This window comes from Taudactylus pleione, unplaced genomic scaffold, assembly GCF_031769625.1.
Source record: "Taudactylus pleione unplaced genomic scaffold, aTauple2 ptg000048l, whole genome shotgun sequence".
NCBI classification, from domain to species: domain Eukaryota; kingdom Metazoa; phylum Chordata; class Amphibia; order Anura; family Myobatrachidae; genus Taudactylus; species Taudactylus pleione.
The window spans coordinates 1376949-1404517 of NW_028284450.1; the positions used below are offsets into that span (position 1 = coordinate 1376949).

A 27569-nucleotide genomic window follows, 5' to 3' on the forward strand; every position below is an offset into this window, starting at 1 on the left:
GTGCCGAAAAGACAGGGCATACCCCTGGGAAACCACTTCTCAAACCCAGGCATCCGTGGTGCTATCGTGCCAGCACTGGGCAAATTGAAGAAGTCGGCCTCTCACTCTGGGGTCCCCCATAGGGAGGCCCGTCCCATCAGGCAGAAGGTTTATCTTCCTGCTTGGAAGAAGGGCGCCTGGCACTCCAGGCCTGCTTCTTGGGCTTAGAGGCGGTCTTGGTCGCCGACTGCCTCGGGAAGGACTGACCTTAGGCCTTGCCCTGAACCCGAAACGCGGAGCTCCTCACCTTAGCAGGTGCTGAAGCCGAAGGGAGGAAGGCTGATTTGGATTTAGCCAGAGTATCCACTATTTTGTCCAAGTCTGGACCAAATAGCAACTCCCCATTAAAAGGCAAGGCCTCCAGGCCCTTTTTAGAGTCAGCGTTAGCTCTCCAGGACCGCAGCCACAAGGACCGACGCGCAGACACAGCCGAAACTCTAGAGGTCAGCAGGCTGGCATCTAACGATGCTTCCCCAATATAGGAAGCCACATCTCTCATCTGTCCTATTAACGCCCTCTGGATATCCAGAGCATCGTCTGGAAAGGTATCCTCTAAAGCATTGGCCTAGCTCTCAACGGCTTCAGCCACCCAAGAGATGGCCATGGACGGACGGGCCACTGCCCCAGAGAGAGAATAGATAGACTTTAAACAAGTCTCCAGTTTCCTGTCCGTGGGATCCTTCAGAGAAGAGATAGATGGCAATGGCAACACAGCGCTTTTAATTAAGCGGGTGACATGGGAATCCACCGCCGATGGTGTTTCCCATTTCCTGCAATGAGCCTCAGGAAAAGGATAGTTGGATGCCAACCGCTTCTGTGGTTGGAATCTCCTACTGGGCGACTGCCAGGCCCCCGCCATATGATCCGTCAATTGGTCAGACCGGGGAAAACATTCGAAGTTACCTTTGCCTTTTTAAAATTAGGATACTTCGACCTCTATGTGAAGGTTGGGCCACACCGCCCTAACCAATGCCGGCACATTTATGGAGGACTTAGTCTCCACCTCTTGGGCCATGGCATCCGAGTCAGTGTCCTCATGTACTTCTCCGTCATCTGAAGACACGTCCGTGTCCGTTAACTACGCAGCCAGTGAAGCCGTAACGGGGCGTTTGGATGCCTTTGGGGGCATGTCACTATGTAACATCGACTGAATAGCCAAAGACGAAGCTGCCAGACTCTGAACAGAGCTGTAGAGTACATCCACCCAGGGTGGAGGAACCGCCTGAGGATACCACCATGGACTGCTGCGTCACGGAGGGAGACTGTACGTACACAGGCAACCCCGTATAAGGACCCACAGTCTGAGACCCGGGAGGAGACTGCAATAAATGCGGAATACCCGGGGAATGGGGGATGGTAGGCTGGGGCAACGCCCTAGCAGGGACTGCCGTCGGGACCGCTAAATGGTCCGCGATTGACGCCAGCAATCATCGCCCAAGGAGGATCCTGCGCCGTAGGGGGTCTAGAGGGGCCAGGTGCTAGCTGGCACTGCCCGCACAGACCATCCTGTGATAAATCCTCCTCATCAATCCCTGCAGAACAGCGACTGCAGGAAAACAACACATGAGCCACAGTGGTACTGAGTAGCACACCACTGTATGTGACTGACCTCACAAATTCTTTGTTTTATATAAGTGAGGTACACAGAAAGAACGCCCCTCCCCCACACACCTGCGGGCCGTAGGAGAAGGAAAGGGATAGTTATAAGATGACAGTCAGCTAGAAAAATTACCACAGACAGCAGCACTAGCAAAAGTCACATACCATGCAGGAAGATATATACTCACTGCACCTTTCGCTACAATCAACCTCCCAGATTCAGTTTCTGGGAGGGCTATAGCGCTGCGAACACCGTCCTTTTGCAGGGGAGAGGTACGCAGGGGGACCGGTCCAAGCACCGCCTGTGAGATCTGCGTTTGCCACTGAGAAGATGGCTGCCGAAGAGCTCTGAGGAGTAGTGGCCGCAGGAGGAGCAGCTCAGCAACGCCAGCACGCATGAGAGAAGGCACGCTGAGCTGAGGGGAGGAGCCGCTAAACCAGGGAAGGCTGCCTCCCCTGGCTAGTGATTAACCTCAGGGACGCTGGTTCCCTTCCAGCACTTATTCCCTGGTGGTCCAGCAGTCACGCGGGGTATTCCTGAAGAGGGGGAGCACGCCGCTGCTACTAGCGTCGCCGGTCAGTCCCCAGAGACCGGCGATGAGAGACTGCATTTTTTTCCCCCATGCGCAGCGCGATTCACTGCACGCAGCTTACCTGGCCCCATAGAATCTGGCAGCAGTCAGTGGGAGCTCCCGGAGCCCTGCTAGTACTGACTCCGGGGTCCCGCTGCGATCCCCAGATCAGTACTGGCGTCGCAGTGCCAGAGGGGTTGGTGGAGCGGCAGCGTGGACATCCAGATGGACAGTCTGATGCTGCCGCTCTGAAGAAGCAAAAATAAATAAATAAAATTCTTCTTTTTAAAATAAAAATAAGCTTAGGGGCTGTTTATGCAGCCCCACTGCCCAGGGTGACCCGACTCTGGCTGGGCACCAACTAAAACTGAGGTGCCTGTGGCTCGGGGTATAGAGGAGGATGGACCCAAGTGCATCCTGGGAGCAACAAAAGCTTTAACTGCGTGGTGCCAGTTGATCCAGATCCAGCTATACCCCCAAGATCAACCCTGTGGACCCCCCTAATGGACCCTGAAGTAGAAATACTGTCCACAATCATGGCTTCCTCTATCAAATTTTTGGATGTCTCATAAGAGGTCCACCAAGGTGGACAATTTTTTCATTGCTTTATTGACCTAGGCTGAAGCCATAATGGTTCTAAGAGCAGTTCCCCAATTGACTTTTAAATTACTTCTTCATATTTCTCTACATTGTAAACTCCTGTGAGCAGGTCCCTTTTTGTTTATCTTCTCTACATAGTTATGTAATTGCACACTATAATAATGCATTAATTTAAAGCTGTGAAACTGTTTGTACAAATGTATATTGTATGTTCTATTCTAATATTCTGTCCTTCAGGGAGGCAGCATTCAGAATCATAGTCATATAGCCTTTGAGAGACACACATTTTCTGTCAAGATTGAGTAACTATCCTAGTTGGATCTGCATCTACGCCCAGACTAGTTTCACCACCTCAGCTGCTCCCCATACTTAGAAATGCACATTGGCCCGTATTCAATTTGAGGTGAAAAGCAGGAATCCGTGGAAAAGTTTCGCAGATGACGCCATTTCGCCAGGTGGAAAAGTATCGCTGTATTCAATTTGACAGACTTTCCGCCTAGGCGGAAAGTCAATGCAATGTAATAGGCAGAAAAGTTTTGCCTATGAATAGAGGGGGAAAAAAATGCAGAATTGGGGTTTTGGGGTGCAACGTTGTGAGAACCCCCCTGCAGCCTTCAGACAGTCCCCAAAGGTAAACTGCGTCAAAATAAAATAATAAAAAAAAAAAACACTTATGGACACCCAAATCTGACAGTACTTTCTGCCTGTTCAAGTCTCGCCGGGTCCCTTTTCTCGCACTTTCAAATTGAATACGGGGATACGCGAGGCACGTGCGTGATACTTTTCCGCCTACAAAACACGCGATGTAGGCGAAAAGTCTGGGAGGCAGAAAAGTATCGCGGGTCGGTCAAATTGAATAAGGCTCATTGGCCCTCATTCAGAGCCGCTCGCTAGCGGCAGTACGCTCGTTCCGAGCGATGTTCGCACATCTGCGCATGCGTACGGTTTTTAGTACGCATGCGCGAACCAGTCAGTGCGGCCGAAAATCGTTTGTACGCTATATAGCGAGTGCCTGCTATTTTGAGTGACAGAATGAGGCATATGTGGGTGGCAACAGGGGAAGGTGCTTGAAAACGGGGGAGTGGAATTCGAACGCAGGCGTGCTTAAAGGTCAAAACGGGCGTTTTAAGGGAGTCATTAATTAATACAGCAGCGTCATTGACCATGTCACTTGGTTTTTTTTAACTCAGAACTGCTCGCAAAATAGCGGTTGAAAAAACCAACCACAAGAATAGCGAGCAGTTCATACGCTGTACGCTGTACTCGATTAATCTAATAAATAGCGGACATGACGTATGGTGCGAGCGGCCAGGGGGCGTTTTTATCAAATAAACGAGCGTATGTTTTGCTCGCTCGTTCAGACTTAGAGGTGTGAACAGACTGCAATTTGCGAACGGATCATTTGAATAGCCACCCCTTGTTTTTGAACGAACGACCGCAAATAGCGAACGGCTCTGAATCAGGCCCATTGTCTGTCAGCCTCACAAGTTGCCTACCAGGTGTCTGTTTGAAACTGTCCATTTGGCAGTTTAGCCTGAAATTTTGAACAAGTGAAACACTTCCAATGGTCTTCGCCTTTGAACTGCTCCCCTTATTGAACTTGACGAATGGGTGACAAAGACAGAGAGACAACTGTAACACAACTTTGTAGAACAAAAGGTGTATCAACAGACTGACAGGTTTATTATAAACACCTGTAGTACATAACCTGATAATTAGATGGTACAGGTTCACAGACAGACAACTTATTTAAACCAAATGGAGTACACAACATAACAGAGAAAAGAGTAGCTACTGTGACACAAAATCATGTCAAGTATTCACATGGAACTAGCACAAGGATACAAGAATGTACAGTAGTTACAGTGACACAAAGTATTAACGCTGCAATGGAGTAAAATCCATACACTAAGATACTGAGAGTACAGCTCAAATATCTGGAGAGGCATCCATTAAATGTGCACTGTGCCTTTTTACCTTTGTCTCGTGGTTCTTTTTATAGCATGGACTTTCATTTTATTATGGCAATGTCAGTTCATTTGATGCACTCTGATACAATATTATTTGGTCAGATTATGTTTTCTTTGCTATGAACTTAAAAATTGGGGTTAATTTATGCAGACAGTTCTTAAAGATTTGCTCACATTGTTAAAGAGAACAAAGAACATAATATTTAAACTCTCTCACATCACCGCTAAGATTGAATGAGCAATACATGTCAAAACGGGAGACATTTTACTTTACTTGCTTTAACAGATGAGATCTGCCAGGGACTGTGAAATGCAACAGGAAGGATATCAGTATGTGTACCTAACTGTGCAACATGATATTATACCAGTTCTATATCTGTGGTTCTGACACAGATGGGTTTACATACATCAAGCCTCCTTGCGCGCTAAACAGCCATTCTAGTCACGCCATGCCGTGGCGTGACTCGGTAGCGCCAAGCATATTTTTATGCAACTTTTTACCTTCAAATGAGTCTTATTCGCACAGTGATGCACAGTAAGCTTCTGCTGATTAAAATGATATGCAACATGCCTATATTCTGTGTGCGACTGCAGGTTTAACTGCATGTGAAACACTACATTCGTGTCAGTGCATGCAACACTGTAACGTAGCATTTCACATGCAGATACACCCGCATATCATTTTAATCAATAGAAGCTGCTTGTGCTAACTAATCAAATCGCTATGCAAATAAGACACATTTGAAGGTAAAAAGTTGCACGAATAGACACTCGGCACTACCGAGTCTCATGGAGTTTCTGCGTTGTGTGGCGCAACTTGTAGTGCACGGAGGCTAGATGTATGTGACACATCTGTAGTGTAGTTGCAGATGTACTAACTGAAATATTAGGAGCACGAATGAGACTACACCAACAGTGTTCTAAGCCTCTCTCGAACTTCAGAAGACTGCCTGTTCACATCATTACAAATGCTAAATATATACTGTAAATGTGGTCATTAAAGTAATGCCACTCTACCTAAGGTGGGCATTTTAATCAGGCATACCAACTGAATACCTATGATACAAACACCCAGATGTCACTTGACACCTATAGCTTACAAAAGTGACCAGAGCCGGCCCTAGGCATAGGTATAATAAGCAAAAGCCTAGGGGCATTCCAGGGCTCTGCCACGGATCCCCACCACCACTGGAACTGCATTCCCCTCCTCCCTACACTGCAACTGCCGTGATCGGAGCTCAGCTCCGATCGGGCAGCGCAGTGGCCAGTTGAGCCGCCCAGGTCAGAATGAGCTTCTGTCCAGAAGCTCATTCTGGCTACAGGAGGAGCATTCCCAGCCGCGTCCATTCCACCCATGGGCCTTTGCGGAGCAGGGCCGTGACTGACGCGCACGGCGGTAGTGTGGACCGCACATAAGTTCAGTCCGCACTACACTGCCAGGAACAAAACACACAGCCACCGGCAGCTGTGTGTTTGCTTTAGCAGCCAATGAGAGTCAGACAGACTCTCATCGGCTGCTGCGCCCACTGTCTGAGCCGGGCTTCCGGCTCCTGCAGTGGCTGATGGGAGAGACGTCATGGCGTCTCTCCCTTCATGCAGAGCGGGCCGGCGCGGGAGGATGCTGGACGGAGGAGCGGACGCCGAAGCGGGGAATGAGGTAAGTGGAATTTTTTTTTTCCCGTGTGTGTGTGTCTGTCGGGCACTGATGGAAGGATGGGGACTACTACTACTAGGGGCACTGCTGGAAGGGGGGGGGGGGGACACTACTACTACTAGGGGCACTGCTGGAAGGGGGGGGGGGGGACTACTACTACTAGGGGCACTGCTGGAAGGGGGGGGGGACTACCACTACTAGGGGCACTGCCGGAAGGAGGTGACTACTACTATTAGGGGCACTGTTGGATACGGGGGGGGGGGGGGGGACACTACTACTACTACTAGGGGCACTGCTGGAGGGGGGGACTACTACTAGGGGTACTGTTAGGGAGGTCTACTACCAGGGGCACTGCTGGGGAGGGACTATATATATATATATATATATATATATATATATATATACACACACACACATACAAACACACACATATATATATATATATATATAGCGTGTGTGTATATACACACATATATATATATATATATATATATATATACATACATATACAGTCAGGTGCATAAATATTGGGACATTGACAGAGTTTTCATATTTTGGCCTCTATTCACGACCACAATGGCTTTGAAATGAAACAAACAAGATGTGCTTTAACTGCAGACTTTCAGATTTAATTTGAGGGTAATTACATCCAAATCAGGTGAACAGTTTAGGAATTACAATGGTTTCTATATGTGCCTCCCACTTTTTAAGGGGCTAAAAGTAATGGGACCATCAACTCAAAAGCTATTTCATGGACAGGTGTGGGCTATTCCCTCGTTATTTCATTATCAATTAAGCAGGTAAAAGGTCTGGAGTTGATTCTAGGTGTGACATTTGCATTTGGAATCAGTTGCTGTCGACTCTCAATATGAGATCCAAAGAGCTGTCACTATCAGTGAAGCAAGCCATCATTAGGCTGAAAAATCAAAACAAACCCATCAGAGAGATAGCAAACACATTAGTAGGGGTATTCAATATGGGTGCGATAACATCGTTTTTTGCGTTAATATCACTTGTTTTAGTTTTACACCGTATTCAATTTCAAAGACTTATCGCAGTTTTGAAAAGTCTTTGATAAAAAACAGTGATAACTTTTCACCATTGAATAGGTGTCGAAAAAAAGTGCAGAATTGGGGTTTAGGGGTGCAGGCTTAAAAAAAATAGCCTGCACCCCTGAGATTGACATTTAAAAAAGAACTGTGTCAAAAAAAGTTAAAAAAAAAAAAAAAATAGGGACACCCCAAAAAATGAATTAAAAAATTGGGGTGCAAAAAAAAAAAATTGGGAAAAAATTATTAAACAATAGGCAAATAGGTTCAGGGCTATTCTGCATGTATGCGGCAGGTGTTTTCTAGAATAGAATTATAGCGGCAGGTGCACAAATGCAGAATTTTTAAAAACTTACTTTAGGGACATCAAAATATGCTAGTACCCATTTTCATGTACCCCAAATTTGATGGGACCACTTAAAAAAACGAAAAAAATAACCTAAGTGCTCTTCTGCATCACTTCTTCAATGTCGGGAAAAAAACACCTGCTGCGGTTATTTAAATCCCCGACTTTCAATTAAAGGCTAAAACGGGGGTACCCATAGTGTTCCCCCATGTTTTTACAACTTTAGGGGGGTCTTACAATTATTTTAAGGAAAAATTAGTAACTTTATGCAAATCCAACTTCGGAGTTTCCCGTTTTCGTTAATTTGATATTGAATACGGGGATAAGCGGGAGTGCGCACCATACCTTTACGCGGAAAAAAACTCCGATATGAAACGTTAACTTCGCCAGGGAAGTTAACCTTTCATATTGAATACCCCTCAAGGTGTGGCCAAATTAACCGTTTGGAACATTCTTAAAAAGAAAGAACGCACCGGAGACCGTTCTGTGGGTCCGTAATTGATGAGAGATGCATCCAACGGTGTCAACCTAAGTATAACCAGTATTGGGGTGGGTATCCTTTAGAGGATTATCACACCATGGTGGGCAAAATTTTAAACCAAACGGACTGTTGGGTGTGCTCTCACGTGCCCCAAGGACAGCATAATGTAGGATTAGTGCCAGTCCCATTAAATGTCTCTGAAATTTTAGAATTCCAAAATGGGAAGACATTGGATGGAAAATTTCTTAACACCAAACCACCCCATTTTAAACTCCACCAGTACCAGGTAGATAAAACACTTATGTTTAAACATCACCAACTCCAATGAACCAGGAAGTTGGGAGGTGACTGGGAATAACCAGACGATGACCTTCTCACTAAGAGCTGATCGTGAGCCTAAGAATTATGAACTGTTACACACAATTAGGTCAGGTGGAAGACACTTCCAGTATAAATATACACTAAGTAACACCAAAGAAATGGTTGGCAGAATACCAGAAGGGTACTGTGCTAGGGTTATACAACCAGAAACATGCATTAGCCAGATGGGAGAACCTGAGATAGGATCATTTGTGAGGGAAATGTGTTGGAAGATCATGATGCATTCTATTCCTTATGTTCTCTCCGATGATGTATATTTTATATGTGGAAGGAAAGCGTATAAGTGGCTCTCTCCGAGTTCCGAAGGTTTGTGTTACTTGGAAAGAGTAGTTCCAGAAGTTATGACACTTACACATGGTGAAATGCTTGGTATTCATAAAAACACACCATCACCATATCGTCACACACAGTATGAACACAGAGACAAAATAAATATGATACCTGGTGACGTGTATAAAGCCACACAGTTAATTAGTGAGACAACTGGCTTTCAAGTTTTGGTAGCATTGGATCCCACCAGGATCGCTTGGGGTACACTAAATTTTAGATATATCCAAGATCTTGCTAAATTAATAGATAATATCACCGAGATGTATGATGACGCATTCAGGTATACAGGTAGGGAGTTGCAAGCTTACAAGAAAGAACTTGTGCAACATAGGCTAGTGTTAAATTATTTAACAGCTGTCACTGGAGGGTATTGTGTAACTTTGGCCACCCAATTTGGTGTAAAATGTTGCACTTACATTACAAACAATACCAGCGATCCCAAGGAGGTGATAGACCGAAAGATGGATGAAATTCTGCAGTTCAAATGGGAATTTCGAAAGAACCATAATGCTTCAGTGGCTGAAGTAGAGAAGGTAGAGGAATGGGTTTCTTGGTTGAACCCAGTGAAATGGTTCTCAGGTCTAGTAGAGTGGGTCCAGGAAATGATTACGAGCATAGCTAAACTTCTGATCCTCATACTGATTGTCATCATAGTAATTGTCTTATGTGTCAGGTGTGTTCCTACTGTGTTGAAATGTGGAAAATGTAAAGATAAGGTAAACTGGAAGAATGAAATTATGATGGTGGTCAGTAGTAACAATATGAATACTGAGGTAGATGTAGGACTGCATTACAACCCTGAACTAGAAGGTACCATCATATGATGTATAAGATTTAGACATGCATAAAATGTGTTATTAAAATGTTATTTTAAAACATCTTAAATAATGTAAGTCCCTATTCCCCCTCAAGACTTCCTTTATAGGATTGGTGCATCCCCACATCTTTCCCATGATCTCCCAAGATCCGCAGTGTGCGTATAAGGGTAGTTTTATGTCCCCTCCTAGAGACACATTATTGGCATCCCATAAATTAACATTAAATACTACTGTATATTTATGTGTATACACACACATACATACATTCAGCCCGACACTCATTTACTGGTAATCTCGAGGGTGCCCTCCTAGCATAATAAACAAACTCCTATACCGAGAGGTAGCACTCCTCAGTAGTTGTAACAAAGTGATATTTTGTCACAAATCACATAGGTTCTGTTGATGTTTCAAGACCCATTGGTTTTTTCATCATGATATGTCCTGATGAAAAGACAGATGGGTCTTAAAACGTCGACAGCTCCTACTGAGGAGGGCCACCTGTTTTTTTCCTGAGGGGCTGTTCAGCTCGGTACTGGAAGTTGTTAGGGGGCACCAGTCAAAATTTTGCCTATTGCACCAAATGGGCTAGGGCCGGCTCTGTAAGTGACCACCAGTCAGAATCTCCATCAACTGGGAACTCCATGTAATCTGCCATCATCTGGCTTGATATGCAATGCACTATTTGCACTCTTGCATGCTTCTATTTATAATTCAATTTTGCCTTTACCATTTGTTAGAAAAAGCAATAATGTACATGGAAAAAAAGCAAATAACAGTTTTATTAAAACAAAATTTATTTTTTCAAAGAAATTTCATCTATCAAAGTCATAGTACATAGAGAGCCCATATCAACAAGTCCGATATTGTTTTATGCAGAAGACACATTTTCTACAAGCCAATATCTACTTGGTTATTATAAGATACATCACATCATTGCTATTTACAAAATGTTATTAAGAAAAGTTTATTGTTAACTCAGCCAATACACATGGCTGTAATGAGTTTATGTGAGAGCAATAATATGAGCATATAACCTAATTTAATTTAGATTGTGCCAAACCTTGCAGTTAATGAAAAAGAAAATTCATAAAAGGCAAACGGAATACTGTATTTCAATATATATATATAAAATGTATGTATGAGCCTTGCTTACCTTGGTGTAATGCAGAAGTGAATTAGCAAAAAAACGACACAATTTTAAGGTTTTCTGGAATAAGCGTTGGTCTGTGTTTTCCTGACCCAAGAAAAATATGAGATATGGTAAGAACTTACCTTTGTTATCTCTATTTCTACGAAGTCCATAGGGTTCCACAGGATACCTTGGGGTATAGGTGATGACGTCAGGCATCAGGCACCATAGAGTTAAGTTTTCAGCTTCCCAGGAGGCACTAGGGTCCCCCTCCTATACCCGGCCCCCGAGCCAAGGCATCTCAGTTACGTACCAAGCCATAGGCCGGAGGAGGAGAAGGAAGAGAGAGAAAAAAGATCTGGACACACACAAGAATCACATTTTCTCCAGAGGGAGACGGAAAAACCGGTGACCAGAGTAAAGCCCATCTGCAGCACAGGTGCGACAGGGCGGGAGTCCTGTGGAACCCTATGGACTTCGTAGAAATAGAGATAACAAAGGTAAGTTCTTACCATATCTCATATTTTCTACTTCAGGGTCCATAGGGTATCCACAGGATACCTTGGGGATGTCCCAAAGCAGTAACCTTCAAGGGTGGGGACGCTCCTGTGCTGAAAGGAGAATCCCCCGCCCGAAGGAAGCATCCTGAGAGGCAAAGGTGTCAAACGCGTAATACCTCAGAAAGTTATGGACAGAGGACCACGTGGCAGCCTTGCAGATCTGGACTGCAGAGGCACCACGTCGAGCTGCCCACGAAGGACCCACAGACCTACTGGAATGAGTCCTCACAGAGGATGGAACCGGCAGGCCTTCATGAAGATAAGCTTCTGAAATTGCCATACGAATCCAAGCTGCCAAAGTTTGCTTTGAAGCAGGCCAACCCTTTTTACGGAAGCCATAGAGGACAAATAAGGCGTCCGACTTCCTAAACGAAGAAGTGCGGTCAACATAAATCCTTAAGGCACACACAACGTCCAAAGTGGCCTCACCCACTGACAGGTCAGGTGAGTTAAAAGCCGGCACAACGATTTCCTCGTTGATATGAAAACGGGAAACAACTTTGGGAAGAAAATCAGGACGAGTGCGCAGCACCGCCCTGTTGCCATGAAAAATCAAGAAAGGGGGTCTACAAGATAGAGCCCCTAGATCAGAAACACGTCTGGCTGAAGCGATGGCCAGAAAAAAAATAGATTTAGCTGTCAGCCATTTAAGATCCACTGAGCCCAGTGGTTCAAACGGCGGTCCCTGGAGAGCCCTCAGGACCACAGCTAAATCCCAAGGCGCCACTGGTGGAACAAAAAGTGGCTGAATTCTGAGAACACCTTGCATAAAGGTGCGCACATCAGGGATTGTAGCAATCCTACGATGGAACCAGACAGACAGGGCAGACACCTGCACCTTAAAAGAAGCAAGGTGAAGCCAATGGTCCAGCCCCGCCTGTAGGAAGGCTAGCACTCTAGACAGACGGAACTCCCGAGGGGCATAACCTCTCGGTCGACACCATTGGTAGAACGTATGCCGCACACGATGGTATATTCTTGCAGAAGACGGTTTCCGAGCGCACAGCATAGTGCGTACTACAGAGCTGGAAAACCCCCTGGACCTTAACATGGCCGTCTCAACAGCCACGCCGTCAAAGACAGCCGAGTCAAGTCCGGGTGAAGACAAGGACCCTGTGACAGGAGATCCGGGCGTAACGGCAACCGCAGAGGAATGTCCACGGACAGTCCCTGGAGGTCTGAGAACCAGTGCCTCCGGGGCCACGCGGGAGCTATCAACAGGAGCGTCCCACCGTCCTGTTTGAATTTCCGGATTACCCGTGGAAGAAGGGAAAACGGAGGAAACAGATAAGCAAACCGGAACGTCCACTGGACGGACAGAGCATCCACCAGAGACGCCTTTTCGTCTCTTGTGCGAGACCCGTACACCGGCAAATAGTTGTCGTGCCGTGACGCCATGAGGTCGATCTCTGGAAGACCCCACCTGTCCACCAGAAGTTGAAAGACGTCCTGGTGCAGAGACCATTCCCCTGGATGAACGTCCTGGCGACTGAGAAAGTCGGCCTTCCAGTTGAGGACTCCCGGGATGAATACAGCTGATATGGCCGGGAGATTGCGCTCCGCCCAGATCAGGATGCGGGACACCTCTACGAGTGCCGCCCGACTTTGGGTTCCTCCTTGCCGATTTATGTAGGCTACGGTGATGGCGTTGTCCGACTGTACCTGCACGGGATGACCGTGGAGAACCCGATGGACCTGCTGGAGAGCATTGAAAACGGCGCGGAGTTCCAAGATGTTTATCGGAAACTCCTTTTACGCCTGAGTCCATCTGCCCTGGAACAAGTGTGGACCCGAGACCGCTCCCCAGCCCCGAAGACTGGCGTCCGTCGTCAATAGGACCCAGTTCGCCACCCAAAATGGACGACGCTTGTTGAGATGGGTTCGTCTGCAATCACCAGGCAAGGGACAGGGGAACCTCCGGAGTGAGCACCATCGTCTGGGATTTTAGACTCTGAGGCAGTCCATTCCATTTGGACAGGATCAATTGCTGCAGAGGTCTGGAGTGAAACTGGGCATATTCCACCATGTCCAATACTGACACCATGGAGCCCAGTAACCTCATCGCCTCACCCGGCGACTCTGCAGACAACTGCGCACCCTCACTGTAAGGCAGAGACCTTTTCCCCCGTCACAAAGATCCTTTGCTGTCCGGAGTCCAATAAGGCTCCGAGGTACAGAATCCTCTGAGACGGGATCAGGGTGGACTTCTGCCAGTTTATTAACCAGTCGTGCCGTTGGAGTACCGCAATCGTCAGGTCCAAGTGGCGTAGAAGGAGCTCTGGAGATCCTGCTACCAACAGAAGGTCGTCCAGGTACGGCAACATGTGGACTCCCTGCAGCCGCAGGGAAGCCGGCATGACCGCCATAACCTTGGTGAACACATGTGGTGCTGTCGCCAGCCCAAAATGTAAAGCCCGGAACTGAAAGTGGTCGTTGCGGATTGCAAACCTGAGGAACTGTTGATGGCGTAAAAGAATAGGGACATGCAGGTAAGCGTCCTGTATGTCCAACAACACCATGTATTCCCCAGGTTCCAGCGCCAGAATGATGGACCGTAGGGTCTCCATCCGAAACCTCGGCACCCGCAAGGACTTGTTGAGTTTTTTGAGGTTAAGGATCGGACGGTACGACCCATTGGGTTTCTGCACCAAAAACAGATTGGAATAGAAACCCTGGCCCCTCTGGGAGAATGGAACAGGCACTATAACTCCAGCCTGGAGCATAGTGTGCAAAACCTTCCGCAGTTCCATGGCTTTGTTCCGGTCTGATGAAAGCCCTGTGGTGAAGAATCGGGACGGGGGTCTGTGCCAGAAGGAGAGGGCATACCCGTGAGAAACCACCTCGAGAACCCAAGTGTCTGTCGTGGTAACCGACCAACACTGGGTGAACTGCAGCAGGCGGCCTCCCACTTTGGGATCCCCCAAAGGGAGGCCCGGACCATAAGGCCGCAGGTTTGTCATCGGACTTAGGGGCCGGACGTCTGGTACTCCAGGCCTGCTTCCGGGGCTTTGCCGATTTTTTGGGGCCAGCCTGACGGAGAAAGGACTGTGCTTTAGGCCTACCCTGGGCCCTGTAAGGCCGACGTACCTGAACTGGAAGGAACTGCAGCAGACGGGAGACATGCAGATTTGGCTGCCGCCAGCGTGGCTACAATTTTGTCCAGATCCGGACCAAATAGGACTTCTCCATTAAAAGGCAAAGCTTGCAAACCCTTTTTGGAATCGGCATCCGCCTTCCAAGATCGCAACCATAAGGTGCGACGAGCCGCCACAGCTGCCGAAGAAACCCGGGAAGTAAGGGTACTGATATCTAAAGCCGCTTCGTTAATGTAAGTGGCCGAATCCCGGAGATTGCCTATCAACTCGGTCTGTTCAGCCGAACAGTCGGAATCGAAAGACGCCTCCAAACTATCAGCCCAGCGCTCCATAGCTTTGGCTACCCAACAAAGGGCCATAGCCCCCCCCCCCCCCCCCGAGGGAATAAACGGACATCAGGCAGATTTCCACCTTACGGTCCGTGGCATCCTTTAAGGAGGACATGGGCAACGTGGCACTTCGGACCAGGCATGTCACATGAGAATCCACCTGTGGTGGGGATTCCCACTTAGCAAAATAATTGTCCGCAAACGGATAAGCCACTGCTAAACCTTTTTGAGGCTGATACCGTCTGCCAGGATGTTTCCACGCTTCCTCTAAGTGGTCCACCAATTGACGCGAAAGAGGAAACACTGTGGCGTCACCCTTAACATCTTTGAAAAAGGCATATTTAGATTTTGATACCGGAGGTTCATCATCCTCAAGAATTAAAGCTGTGCGGACTGCATGAATAAGGCCAGGTATATAAACCTTAAACTTGGCGTCCGACTCTTTAGTACGGAGAGGTTCTTGGTCCGACAGATCCAGAATCTCCCCATCATCGGTCGTCCCCTTGTCATCCTCATAAGGAGTGGACAGAGACGCCACCGGCCGCAACACGGACTCCCCTTGTAACACTGCCCCCCCTTGTAACACGTCTGACAAATGCTGCACAGAACTTGTCAGAGAATTAACCCACGCGGGCTCCTGAGAGACCTGAGGAGGGGAAATAGGGAGACTGTGGGGTACCATCAGTTGTCTCGGGAACCCCTGCATGGGTGACGACACCACTGACTGCTGGGACAATCCCATTTGAGGGAACGCAAATGGGATTGCGGAGCTAACTGGCCCACTAGGGTTGTAAGCGCTTTAGCGAAACAAGCCCAGGGCGGCTCCTGTACCAGAGCCGTGACAGCAATTGGCCGCGTCAATAAAAAACACGGCCCCTCCGCGCTACCCTCCCCCTCCGCTAGAAGTACCTTACATGTAGTACACAGAAGCTGGAGAGGAAAATCACTTTCAGACATGATGGCAAGTATGTGACCCCTCTCACTGATACGCGTTAGTATAGTGAGAGAACCGCCCTGCAATCACCGCACCGCAAGGGCTTTAGCAGAGGAAGAGCAGGGACAGTGAAAAGGCTGATAGTAGAAAGTGAAAGTATAGGCAGCAGACGCTAGCAGAAGTCACATACTACGCAAAGAAATCAATCCCTGCACTATCAGCGCTGATCCTCAACTAGGCAGACACAGGGCCTGGTAGGACTCAGCGCTGCATACACAGACCTGTTCCAACGGAGGAGAGGTATGCTGGAGGACACAGACCACAATGCTACCGATCAGCAGCTTCCAGCAGTGTTCACCATGCTTCCATAAAGATGGCCACCGAGTAGCAGAGAGGAGGCCGGCCTGGGGGAGGAGCGCTGTCACAGGGCCAATCGGCAGGTGTATAGAGGGCTGTGTGCAACGGGGGAGGCGCCGCCTGTGTACAGGGAAGGCGCGCTCCCCTGGCATGCAGTTAACCCCTGGGACGCCGCAGCGCTACTTAGGTGGTAGTGGAAGCGCAGGTCCGAAACCTGGCTCCACGCTGCAGCCAGTCCCCAGGGAGCCCCCTGCCTGGGGACTCCGGACCATGTTCCAGCGGGGACCCACCGCGGGAACCCGCTGCTTACCTGCTGTCCCCCTTAAATCCGGCCATGGTCCCAAACATCTGGGGTCACCGCTAGCTGTGACCCCAGATGCCTATCAGCATCCCCGGATCAGTACCGGCGTTCTGGTACTGGCGGGGGTGTAGGGAAGACAGCATGGACGTCAAGAATGACTGTCCATGCTGTACCTCCAGATGTGCAGCCACAGCTGCCTTGTAGAAAAACTTCAGGGGCTATCCTTAGTCCCCCTCTAAACAGGTGCATCCGACTCCGAGCCGGGCACCAACGAAACTGAGATGCCTTGGCTCGGGGGTGGGGTATAGGAGGGGGACCCTAGTGCATCCTGGGAGGCTGAAAACTTAACTCTATGGTGCCCGATGCCTGACGTCATCACCTATACCCCAAGGTATCCTGTGGATACCCTATGGACCCTGAAGTAGAAAAGAGAGTTATGTTTATATACACTTAAAGCATTACTGTGATGATAGATAACTGGATCCTACATAGACATTCACAGACTCATCAGCATAGGTCTCCGATTATAAGTAGGGATGAGCGGGTTCGGATTTACTCGGTTCTTATCGCCACTTTACCACAAGTTCGGATCAGTTCGGATTTATTTTATTGGCTATCCAAAACACGTGATAGCCAATAGCCAATAAAATGTCGTTTTGAGGACCGAGTAAATCCGAGAAAATACGAACTCGCTCATCCCCAATTATAAACATACATTGAGGTAGAGAAAAGGGGTTTAAAAACAAAATGAGAGCAGGCAGACACACAGCAGGAAGTTATGCATTGCTGCTGAAATAGGTTACTGAATTGTCTCATTTCAATTACGGTTATGCCTAGCAGTATCATACAGTACATATTTGTGGCCTAGCTGCAGCATGCAGTCTGCACTGGTTGCCCGGTATGTCTCACCACTAAACTTTTCAACTTACAATGTGTACCCAGGACCTGGATGTCATTTTGCCTTGCAGATTCTAGGACATTGCCTATTTGATTGAAAGGATTTGAGGGGAAAGGGGTACAGTTAGCCCCCTGAAACCTTGCGCCTGTAAATTTCCTACTCTACCAGGTATATAAAATACTTGTCACCATTTGAAAAAAATTAGACTTGCTTTTACCTGTGTTTCTGTCAACTTCATGTGTTCTGCCAATTGTAAGCAAGACTGGAAGGATAATAGAATGTCATCACACAAACCACTGACAATATCATGGTGCCGCAGCTGACTTTCTATCAATGATTGATGTTTCATGCTCTGTCTAATAAAGAGAACATATATAATACATGCACATTTGTCAATGTATAATTTTATATCAGAGTATAAAAGCTAAAGAATCTTAAAAGGTAAATCTTATCGATAGGTACAGTCATTTCCAAATAATTTCCTATAGGCAAACTAAAAGGGTCCCACTTCCAGAATTAGGGGTCTATGTATGAAGCAGTGAAAAGCATAGAGAAGTGGACCAGTGGAGAAGTTACCCATAGCAATCAATCAGCATTGAATTAGCATTTATCAACTACAGTCTATAAAATACTAGGTAGGAGCGGATTGGGTATTATGGGCAACTTCTCCACGCTTTTCTCTGCTTGAAACATAGACCCCTTACTGTGATTTGCCAGATACTCAGTGCGACTACCGCCTCTAACAGGCACTGAATGCCACTAAGCTTCATTGACAACTACCCAGAGCCTGCACATATTGGGCCTGATTCAGCATTGTAAGCTGTTAGCATGCTGACATATGCTAATGCAGCAGGAGGCAGCTGGTGTAAATAGATACCTCCTGCATGCTTATGTGATCCGCAGCTGTGTCCAAGGACGCAGCCATCGGCTCAGTTGCAAGACTATCATCCATTTGCGTAACCCTTAGGTTACTCAGATGGCCGTCTCAGAACCGTAGCAGAGGCCAGGGAATCTGCGTCGGAAGACACACACCCTGACCTCAGCACTCCCAGAAAACGGGGACAAAACGCCCTCATTTATGGCTGCAGCTTGAGGAACTATGACAGATCTCGCAGTAGAAGAATGGCGCATTCACAGTACAGATCCTGTGCATGTGCCAATCTTCTATCACAGGAGTAGTATGCAAACCATCAGATTTGCGTACATCTCTGAATCGGGCCCATTGTCTGCAAACTAGAGTGCGGGACATTCTTTTTGAATACACTCACTGGCCAAAAAGACACAGATACATAGTTAGAATAAGAAAAGACAAAAAGGTCCACAGAGTTAAACATTTAAAACATTCTAATTGTGTTAGACAAGAACAAGGGAAAAACCCAGTGTAACAGTTCCACCTCACAGTAGGGAATAATAAAAAAAAAAACACAATCACCCACCCCAATGCCATGTAAACTAAATCTGTTAGCACTTGTGTTAATATATTCTGATTACAAAAACACTTTGTCTTCTAACCTTCAACCACTTGTCCAACTATGTACATACTTCTCCCATAAACCATGTACTTTCAGTTTAAGACCAGATTTTTATGTGGAACAATAACTGTGCTCCACTACCAACACCTGTCCTACTATTTACTTGTTCCTCTCAGCCCTCTCCTGTAATGCAGCCCCCTATAATTCTTTATCTGCCCTACTGTAATTCACCCCCCTCCTTCCCTTTCCATTGTTTCTCACATCATATACAAGAAGCGAGCAGAGGATGACATTATGCTGTTCTGAATCATTAATAATTTAATAATAAACATACTGTATTAAAGTAAAACAAAAGGAAAGAAAGTCATCTTCCCAGAACCAGCAATATCTAAATTCTACAAAAGTGGGTTGTGTCCTAATGCATTGTCTATTAACTTGCTCACTACTTGAAGTATTGTTTGGCGGGTGGGGAATAACACTGATAAAATCAGGGTGACACTATATGATGTGTACCACAATTTTTTAGAAATGTACTCACTTGATAATAAATTTCCATGTGTTGGCATGCAGCGCTTGATCCATTTTAGACACAATTGTGCAAATGTCTAAAAATGTATGCAACACTGTAAAGAGCCAGAAAGATAATCAGAATAATACTAATTACTCTAAGAGTTCTTTACTTTGTAAAGTTCTCAAAAACTACTTGTCAGGTCCCTGATTTAACAAACCATATATACTGTACGTACATTGGTAATTATGGACACAACAGTCCTCAATGACAAAAAATAACATTTACACAGCTTACATCTGCTGACAGTGGAGGCCTGCACACTTTTGATAACCTGAACACCAAGTGAATAAATACTCATGAGCACTTTGGTGCTCACATGACACAAATGCTGCTATGACAGTGGTCATAGAGCAGAATAAAACATTGCCCTCACCCAGATGAAATGTCTGTCTCCAGATGCCTGGGTTTTTCTGGAGGCTTCTTTAACTCTGAGCTCTATTAGTTGCTTCCCATCTGAGAGCAGAGATGGGAGATTAGCTGAGATAATATATGTCCTGGCCATCAACAGATGATAGGTGTTTTGTTCCTTTTATTCATGTCCTCTGTGTAACGGAAGTGCCTTACTATCCAAGTAAGTAATGGAAGGCAGTATAAACTGTCTACTGACACTTTAAAGAAAATTACAGACCGTTACAACAGGTTCCAAAAAAGGAAAAATAATGTTATTGTTGACTCAACTTCAGTTATGTTTAAGTTTTTATATGACATGGTTTCTTGTGTAAATTATGTATGCTGTACAACAGTAATCAAACATCAACTACATTATTATTTTTCTCCACTATGAAACAGAGGGTCTCATTCAGACCCGCTCGCGAGCGCAGACGCGAGACCCGGACGGCGACAGCCAAGCTGTCGCTCCGCGTCTCGCACCAAAAGGGGCGTGCTGTCGATGGTGAGTGACAGCACGCCCCCTTTGGTGGGCGTGCCGGGGGCGTGGCTGCCAGACGGAGGCGTTCCCATGGGAACGCCTACCGTCTGGGTCTGGCCCCACTGACATCACTAGTGATGTCAGTGGGAGTGATTTTGGCTCTGATGGAGCCAAAATCACTCCAGGACTTGCGGCTACGAGACCCTATAAGCAGGTTATAGGCAGGGTCTCGTCGCAAGCCTGATCGTCGCGATGGTCTTGACCATCGCGACCATCATCATGGACGCTCACATAAGCTGTGGGTGGTAACCCACAACTATGCGAGCGTCCAAAAGACCGCTCCACATTTAAATAGGACGGCCCTGATTCAGAGCGAGCGCTCTGGTCAGAGCGTCCGGCTCTGAATCAGGGCCAGAGTACCAATGCTGATTTTTGTTGTGGTAGTAATGTATAATTTGTTAAGCACCTAAAAAGAAAAAAAATTGGGAAATCTAATGTTGATTTAACCTTGCATTTTTAATTATGTTCCAAAATCTTGCATTTTTGCTGTAACTCTAAATGAAAAGGCAGATAAAGTAATTTGGTTTGATTTTGGGAAGAAAAAAGTTACCTTAGGGGGTCCAAATTTTGATGCGATTCTTTTATAAACACCTGTTATACTTCAAATAAACTGAATAAATAAGCTGCCATTAGTAAATAGTTTAATAAATTGAAAAATAAATATTTTGGAAACTAGACAGACAGCCAAGATATTTGGCAGAAAGTTTTTTTTGACATCCTCACTTATCAAAAAGAAAAATATAAAAAAATCTGAGATGGGTGGTGGACATTTTTTTTTTTTTTGAGACAAGTGACATCAGGGCCAAATCATTACGTCAGAAATGTAAATATACAGCATAATTAATATTTGCAGCAGAATTAAAAAGCACAAAACCATAGCAAGGATTTAAGCACAATAGTGGCCTCCCCACTCAGAAGCCCCACCCCCCACATCTGTTTTCCAAATATGTAATTCTATGTCAGTTCACCCAGGCCATGACACCCACTGACTCAGATTTTCATGAAACTTTGTACACTTGATACTACCACATAGCTACAAACCCATGTAAAATTTTCTTCTCTAGCACTCATAGGGCCGTATTCAATTTGCCGGACTTTCCGCCAACATCGCGTGCGTGCCCGCTTTTCACCCTATTCAAATTTCAAACGACGCGAAAATGGCACCCGGCGAAACTGTAACAGGCGAAGTGTCCTGTCAGATATGGGGAAATCAGCCTGACACCCCCCAAAAGATGCACTGACATGGAGGGTCATTATGGTTACCCCCAAATAGGCGTGCTGAAGGTATTTGCGGTACTTAAATGTTCTCAATAGGTTTTAATTAGAGTCTTTGCATAAGTGGTGAAGATTAGCATTTAGCAGGATTTTTTTGAGAAAATAACTAGTCCCAGCAAATTTGGGGTACCTGAAAATGGGGGGGTAGCATAATTAAAAGTTGCTAAAGTGAAATTTAAAAAAACTTTAAAAATCCACCTGCCGCAAGCACCTGCAAACAAAAAAACACCTGGAGCATACTTGGGGACCCCCCTGGAGTTTATTTCGCAAGTTTTTAACTTTGTCCCCCAACATTGTTTTTTTTTTCGCCCCCAAAACGAAAGTACTTTTTTGGGGTGTTAAGTGTTTTTTTTTTAAATTTGATGCAGTTTACCTTTGGGGGACTGTCTTAAGGCTGCACGGGGGTTCCCGCAACGTTGCACCCCAAAACCCCAATTCTGCACCTTTCTCCGCCTGCTATTTTCCGCTGGGTCCATTGCATTGACTTTCTGCCTAGGCGAAAAGTCTTTGAAATTGAATACGGCGAAAAGCTTCCGCCTGGCGAAATTACGTCACTCGCGATACTTTTTCGCCTCAAATTGAATATGGCCCATAGTTTGAGATGTAGGGGGTCAAATTTTTTTTAAAAAATGCTAGGAAATGCCACTCCTGATGCTCAGTTTTTATGTGCGGTGTACGTGGAAAAACATTCCCATCTCAGTGCCTAATCCACCTATCACTTTGAAATGTTGGCCCTTTCTCAATCAGAATATGAATATTCCAGAAAAAAAATGTTATATCAACTTTGCCTGACTCATTATACATTCCTTCTCATCATAATTATTTTTTTGGTGCCCAAAAAAAGGTAGGTTCATTAAGCATTAGGGTCATTCCATGCCAAATCATCACAAAAAAAGTAACTTTTCAATACGACAATCTCAGATTTTCATGAAATTTGGTAGGATGATCGACGACATAAAGCAAATTTCATATGTAAAATTTTAACACCCAGTGATACACAGTGATCATGCAACAGGGTTGCAAACATGACAAAAAATGTCAAATTTTTGCTTGCATAGTCAACTAAAACCAATCATAACTTGGCTTCTAATTGTGGTAGAACTTTCATGCTGGTCTTGTTTTGACGCTAAGGGTCCATAGCCTTCATAAAGAATAGTTTTATATTTAAATATTGACTTTTACATTTCAAGGTCACATGATGTGAACTTTGACTTTGAATATCTAAAAAAAAGTGTATGTTTAATTTTTTTGTACATAAAATATGAGATATGGTAAGAACTTACCTTTGTTATCTCTATTTCTACGAAGTCCATAGGGTTCCACAGGATACCTTGGTGTATAGGTGATGACGTCAGGCATCGGGCACCAAGGAGTTAAGTTTTCAGCCTCGCAGGATGCACTAGGGTCCCCCTCCTATACTCCGCCCCCGAGCCAAGGCATCTCAGTTACGTACCAAGCCATAGGCCGGAGGAGGAGAAGGAAGAGAGAGAAAAAAGATCTGGACACACACAATAATCACATTCTCCCCAGAGGGAGACGGAAAAACCTGTGACCAGCGCAAAGCCCATCTGCAGCACAGGTGCAACAGGGCGGGAGTCGTGTGGAACCCTATGGACTTTGTAGAAATAGAGATAACAAAGGTAAGTTCTTACCATATCTCATATTTTCTACATCAGGGTCCATAGGGTATCCACAGGATACCTTGGGGATGTCCCAAAGCAGTATCCGTTAAGGGTGGGGATGCTCCTGTGCTGAAAGGAGAATCCGCCGCCCGAAGGAAGCATCCTGAGAGGCAAAGGTGTCAAACGCGTAATACCTCACAAAGGTATGGACCGAGGACCATGTGGCAACCTTGCAGATCTGGACTGCAGAGGCACCACATCGAGCAGCCCACGAAGGACCCACAGACCTAGTGGAATGAGCACTCACAGAGGAAAGAACCGGAAGGCCTACATGAAGATAAGCTTCTGAAATGGCCATACGAATCCAGCCTGCCAAAGTCTGCTTTGAAGCAGGCCAACCCTTTTTACGGAACCCATAGAGAACAAACAAGGCGTCAGACTTCCTAAACGAAGAAGTGCAGTCAACATAAATCCTTAAGGCCCGCACAACGTCCAAAGTGGCCTCACCCACTGAAAGATCAGGTGAGTTAAAAGCCGGCACAACGATTTCCTCGTTGATGTGAAAACTGGAAACAACTTTAGGAAGGAAACCAGGATGAGTGCGCAGCACCGCCCTGTTCCTATGAAAAATCAGAAAAGGGGGTCTACATGAGAGAGCCCCTAAGTCAGAAACACGTCTGGCCGAAGCAATGTCCAGAAGGAAAATTGTTTTAGCTGACAGCCATTTGAGGTCCACTGAGCCCAGTGGTTCAAACGGGGGTCCCTGGAGAGCCCTCAGGACCACAGCTAAATCCCAAGGCGCCACCGGTGGAACAAAAAGTGGCTGAATTCTGAGAACACCTTGCATAAAGGTGCGCACATCAGGGATTGCAGCAATCCTACGATGGAACCAGACAGACAGGGCAGACACCTGCACCTTCAGAGATGCAAGGCGAAGCCCATGGTCCAGTCCCGCCTGTAGGAAAGCTAACACTCTAGATAGACGGAACTCCCGAGGAGCATAACCTCTCGGCCGACACCACTGGAAGAACGTATGCCACACACGATGGTATATCCTTGCAGAGGATCGTTTCTGAGCCCTTAGCATTGTTTGCACTACAGAGCTGGAAAATCCCCTGGACCTTAGCATGGCCGTCTCAACAGCCACGCCGTCAAAGACAGCCGAGTCATGTCCGGGTGAAGACAAGGACCCTGTGACAGGAGATCCGGGCGTAACGGCAACCACAGAGGAATGTCCACAGACAGTCCCTGGAGGTCTGAGAACCAGTGCCTCCGGGGCCACGCGGGAGCTATCAACAGGAGCGTCCCACCGTCCTGTTTGAATTTCCGGATTACCCGTGGAAGAAGGGAAAACGGAGGAAACAGATAAGCAAACCGGAATGTCCACCGGACGGACAGAGCATCCACCAGAGACGCCTTTTTGTCTCTTGTGCGAGACCCGTACACAGACAACTTGTTGTTGTGCTGTGATGCCATGAGGTCGATCTCTGGAAGACCCCACCTGTCCACCAGAAGTTGAAAGACGTCCTGGTGCAGAGACCATTCCCCCGGATGAAAGTCAGCCTCCCAGTTTAGGACCCCTGGGATGAATACTGCTGATATGGCCGGGAGATTGCGCTCCGCCCAAACCAGGATTCGGGACACCTCTACGAGAGCCGCCTGACTTCGGGTTCCTCCTTGCCGATTTATGTAGGCCACGGTGGTAGCGTTGTCTGACTGGACCAGCACTGGGTGACCTTGGAGAACCCGATGTGCCTGCTGGAGAGCATTGAAAACCGCGCGGAGCTCCAAGATGTTTATTGGAAGCTCTGCTTCTGCCCAAGTCCACCTGCCCTGGAACAAGTGTGGACCCGTGACTGCTCCTCCGTTGTCAACAGGACCCAATTCGCCACCCAGAACGGACGACGCTTGTTGAGATGTGTCGTCTGCAACCACCAGGCTAGGGACAGGCGAACCTCCGGAGTGAGCACCATCGTCTGGGATTTTAGACTCTGAGGCAGTCCATTCCATTTGGACAGGATCAATTGCTGCAGAGGTCTGGAGTGAAACTGTGCATATTCCACCATGTCCAATACTGACACCATGGAGCCCAGTAACATCATCACCGAGTGCAGAGACACACGGCGATTCTGCAGACAACTGCGCACCCTCAACTGCAAGGCAGAGATCTTTTCCCCCGTCACAAAGATCCTTTGCTGTCCGGAGTCCAATGAGGCTCCGAGGTACAGAATCCTCTTAGACGGGATCAGGGTGGACTTCTGCCAGTTTATTAACCAGCCGTGCCGTTGGAGTACCGCAATGGTCAGGTCCAAGTGGCGTAGAAGGAGCTCTGGAGATCCTGCCACCAACAGAAGGTCGTCCAAGTACGGCAACATGTGGACTCCCTGCAGCAGCAGGGAAGCCGTCATGACCGCCATAACCTTGGTGAACACATGTGGTGCTGTCGCCAGCCCAAAATGTAAAGCCCGGAACTGAAAGTGGTCGTTGCAGATTGCAAACCTGAGGAACTGTTGATGGCGTAAAAGAATAGGGACATGCAGGTAAGCGTCCTGTATGTCCGACACCATGTATTCCCCAGGTTCCAGCGCCAGAATGATGGACCGTAGGTTCTCCATCCGAAACCTCGGCACCCGCAAGGACTTGAGTGCTTTGAGGTTGAGGATCGGACGGTACGACCCATTGGGTTTCTGCACCAAAAACAGACTGGAATAGAAACCCTGACCCCTCTGGGAGAATGGAACAGGCACTATAACTCCAGCCTGGAGCATAGTGTGCAAAACCTTCCGCAGTTCCAAGGCTTTGTTCCGCTCTGATGGAAGACCCGTGGTGAAGAATCGAGACGGGGGCCTGTGCCAAAAGGAGAGGGCGTACCCGTGAGAAACCACCTCGAGAACCCAAGTGTCTGTCGTGGTAACCGACCAACACTGGGTGAACTGCAGCAGGCGGCCTCCCACTTTGGGATCCCCCAAAGGGAGGCCCAGACAGTCATGCCGCAGGCTTGTCATCTGGCTTAAGGGCCGGATGTCTGGTACTCCAGGCCTGTTTCCGGGGCTTGGCCGATTTTTGGGGGTCAGCCTGACGGGGAAAAGACTGTGCTTTAGGCCTACCCTGGGCCCTGTAAGGCCGAAAGGACGACGTACCTGAACTGGAAGGAACTGCAGCAGACGGGAGACATGCAGATTTGGCTGCCGCCAGCGTGGCTACAATTTTGTCCAGATCCGGACCAAATAGGACTTCTCCATTAAAAGGCAAAGCTTCCAAGCTCTTTTTGGAATCAGCGTCCGCCTTCCAAGATCGCAACCATAAGGTGCGACGAGCAGCTACAGCTGCCAAAGAAATCCGAGACGCCAGGGTACAGATATCCAAAGCTGCTTCATTGATATAAGTGGCCGAATCCCGGAGATTGCCTATCAACTTGGTCTGTTCAGCCGAACAGTCGGAATCGAAAGACGCCTCCAAACTATCAGCCCAGCGCTCCATAGCTCTGGCTACCCAACAAATGGCCATAGCCTGCCTAGCTGGCCCCCCAGCAAGGGAATAAACGGACTTTAGGTAGATCTCCACCTTACAGTCCGTAGCATCCCTCAAAGAGGACATGGAGGGCATGGGCAATGTAGCACTACAAACTAGGCGTGTCATATGAGAATCCACCTTTGGAGGGGATTCCCACTTAGAAAAATAATTATCCGCAAATGGATAAGCCACCGCCAAGCGTCTCTGAGGCTGATACCGTTTGCCGGGATGTTTCCACGCCTCCTCTAAATGGTCCACTAACTGACCCGAAAGAGGAAACACTGTGGCGTCACCCTTAATATCCTTAAAAAAGGCATATTTAGACTTGGACACCGGAGGATCTTCATCCTCAATCACTAAAGCTGTGCGGACTGCCCGAATAAGTCCAGGAATATACACCTTGGACCTAGCGTCCGATTCTTTAGTACGGAGAGGTTCCTGGTCAGAAAGATCCAGAATCTCCCCATCATCAGACGTCACGTCGTCATCCTCATAAGGAGCGGACAGAGACGCCATCGGCCGCTTATGTGGCCTCAACACAGACTCCCCTTGTAACACGTCCGACAAGTGCTGTACAGAACTTGTCAGTGAATTAACCCACGCAGGCTCCTGAGAGACTTGGGTAGGGGAAATAGGGAGACTGTGGGGTACCATCAATTGTCTCGGGAAACCCTGCATGGGTGACGACACCACTGACTGCTGGGACAATCCCATCTGTGAGAAAACAGGCTGCAGAGCTAACTGGC

The 27569-nt window shown here is 47.1% G+C and overlaps 1 protein-coding gene across 2 annotated transcripts in view; it reads right to left on the minus strand.

Annotated features, from left to right (window-relative positions):
• FIRRM (FIGNL1 interacting regulator of recombination and mitosis) overlaps positions 1-27569 on the minus strand; it is a 207558-nt gene that overhangs the window by 125824 nt on the left and 54165 nt on the right. For both annotated transcript variants that reach the window (XM_088460534.1, XM_088460533.1), the window contains exons 7-9: positions 19453-19537; positions 17660-17798; positions 10993-11073 (exon numbers count right to left, since the gene is read on the minus strand). In XM_088460534.1, coding sequence (XP_088316660.1) covers positions 10993-11073; positions 17660-17798; positions 19453-19537 — 305 coding nt within the window. The remainder of the gene's footprint in view (positions 1-10992; positions 11074-17659; positions 17799-19452; positions 19538-27569) is intronic.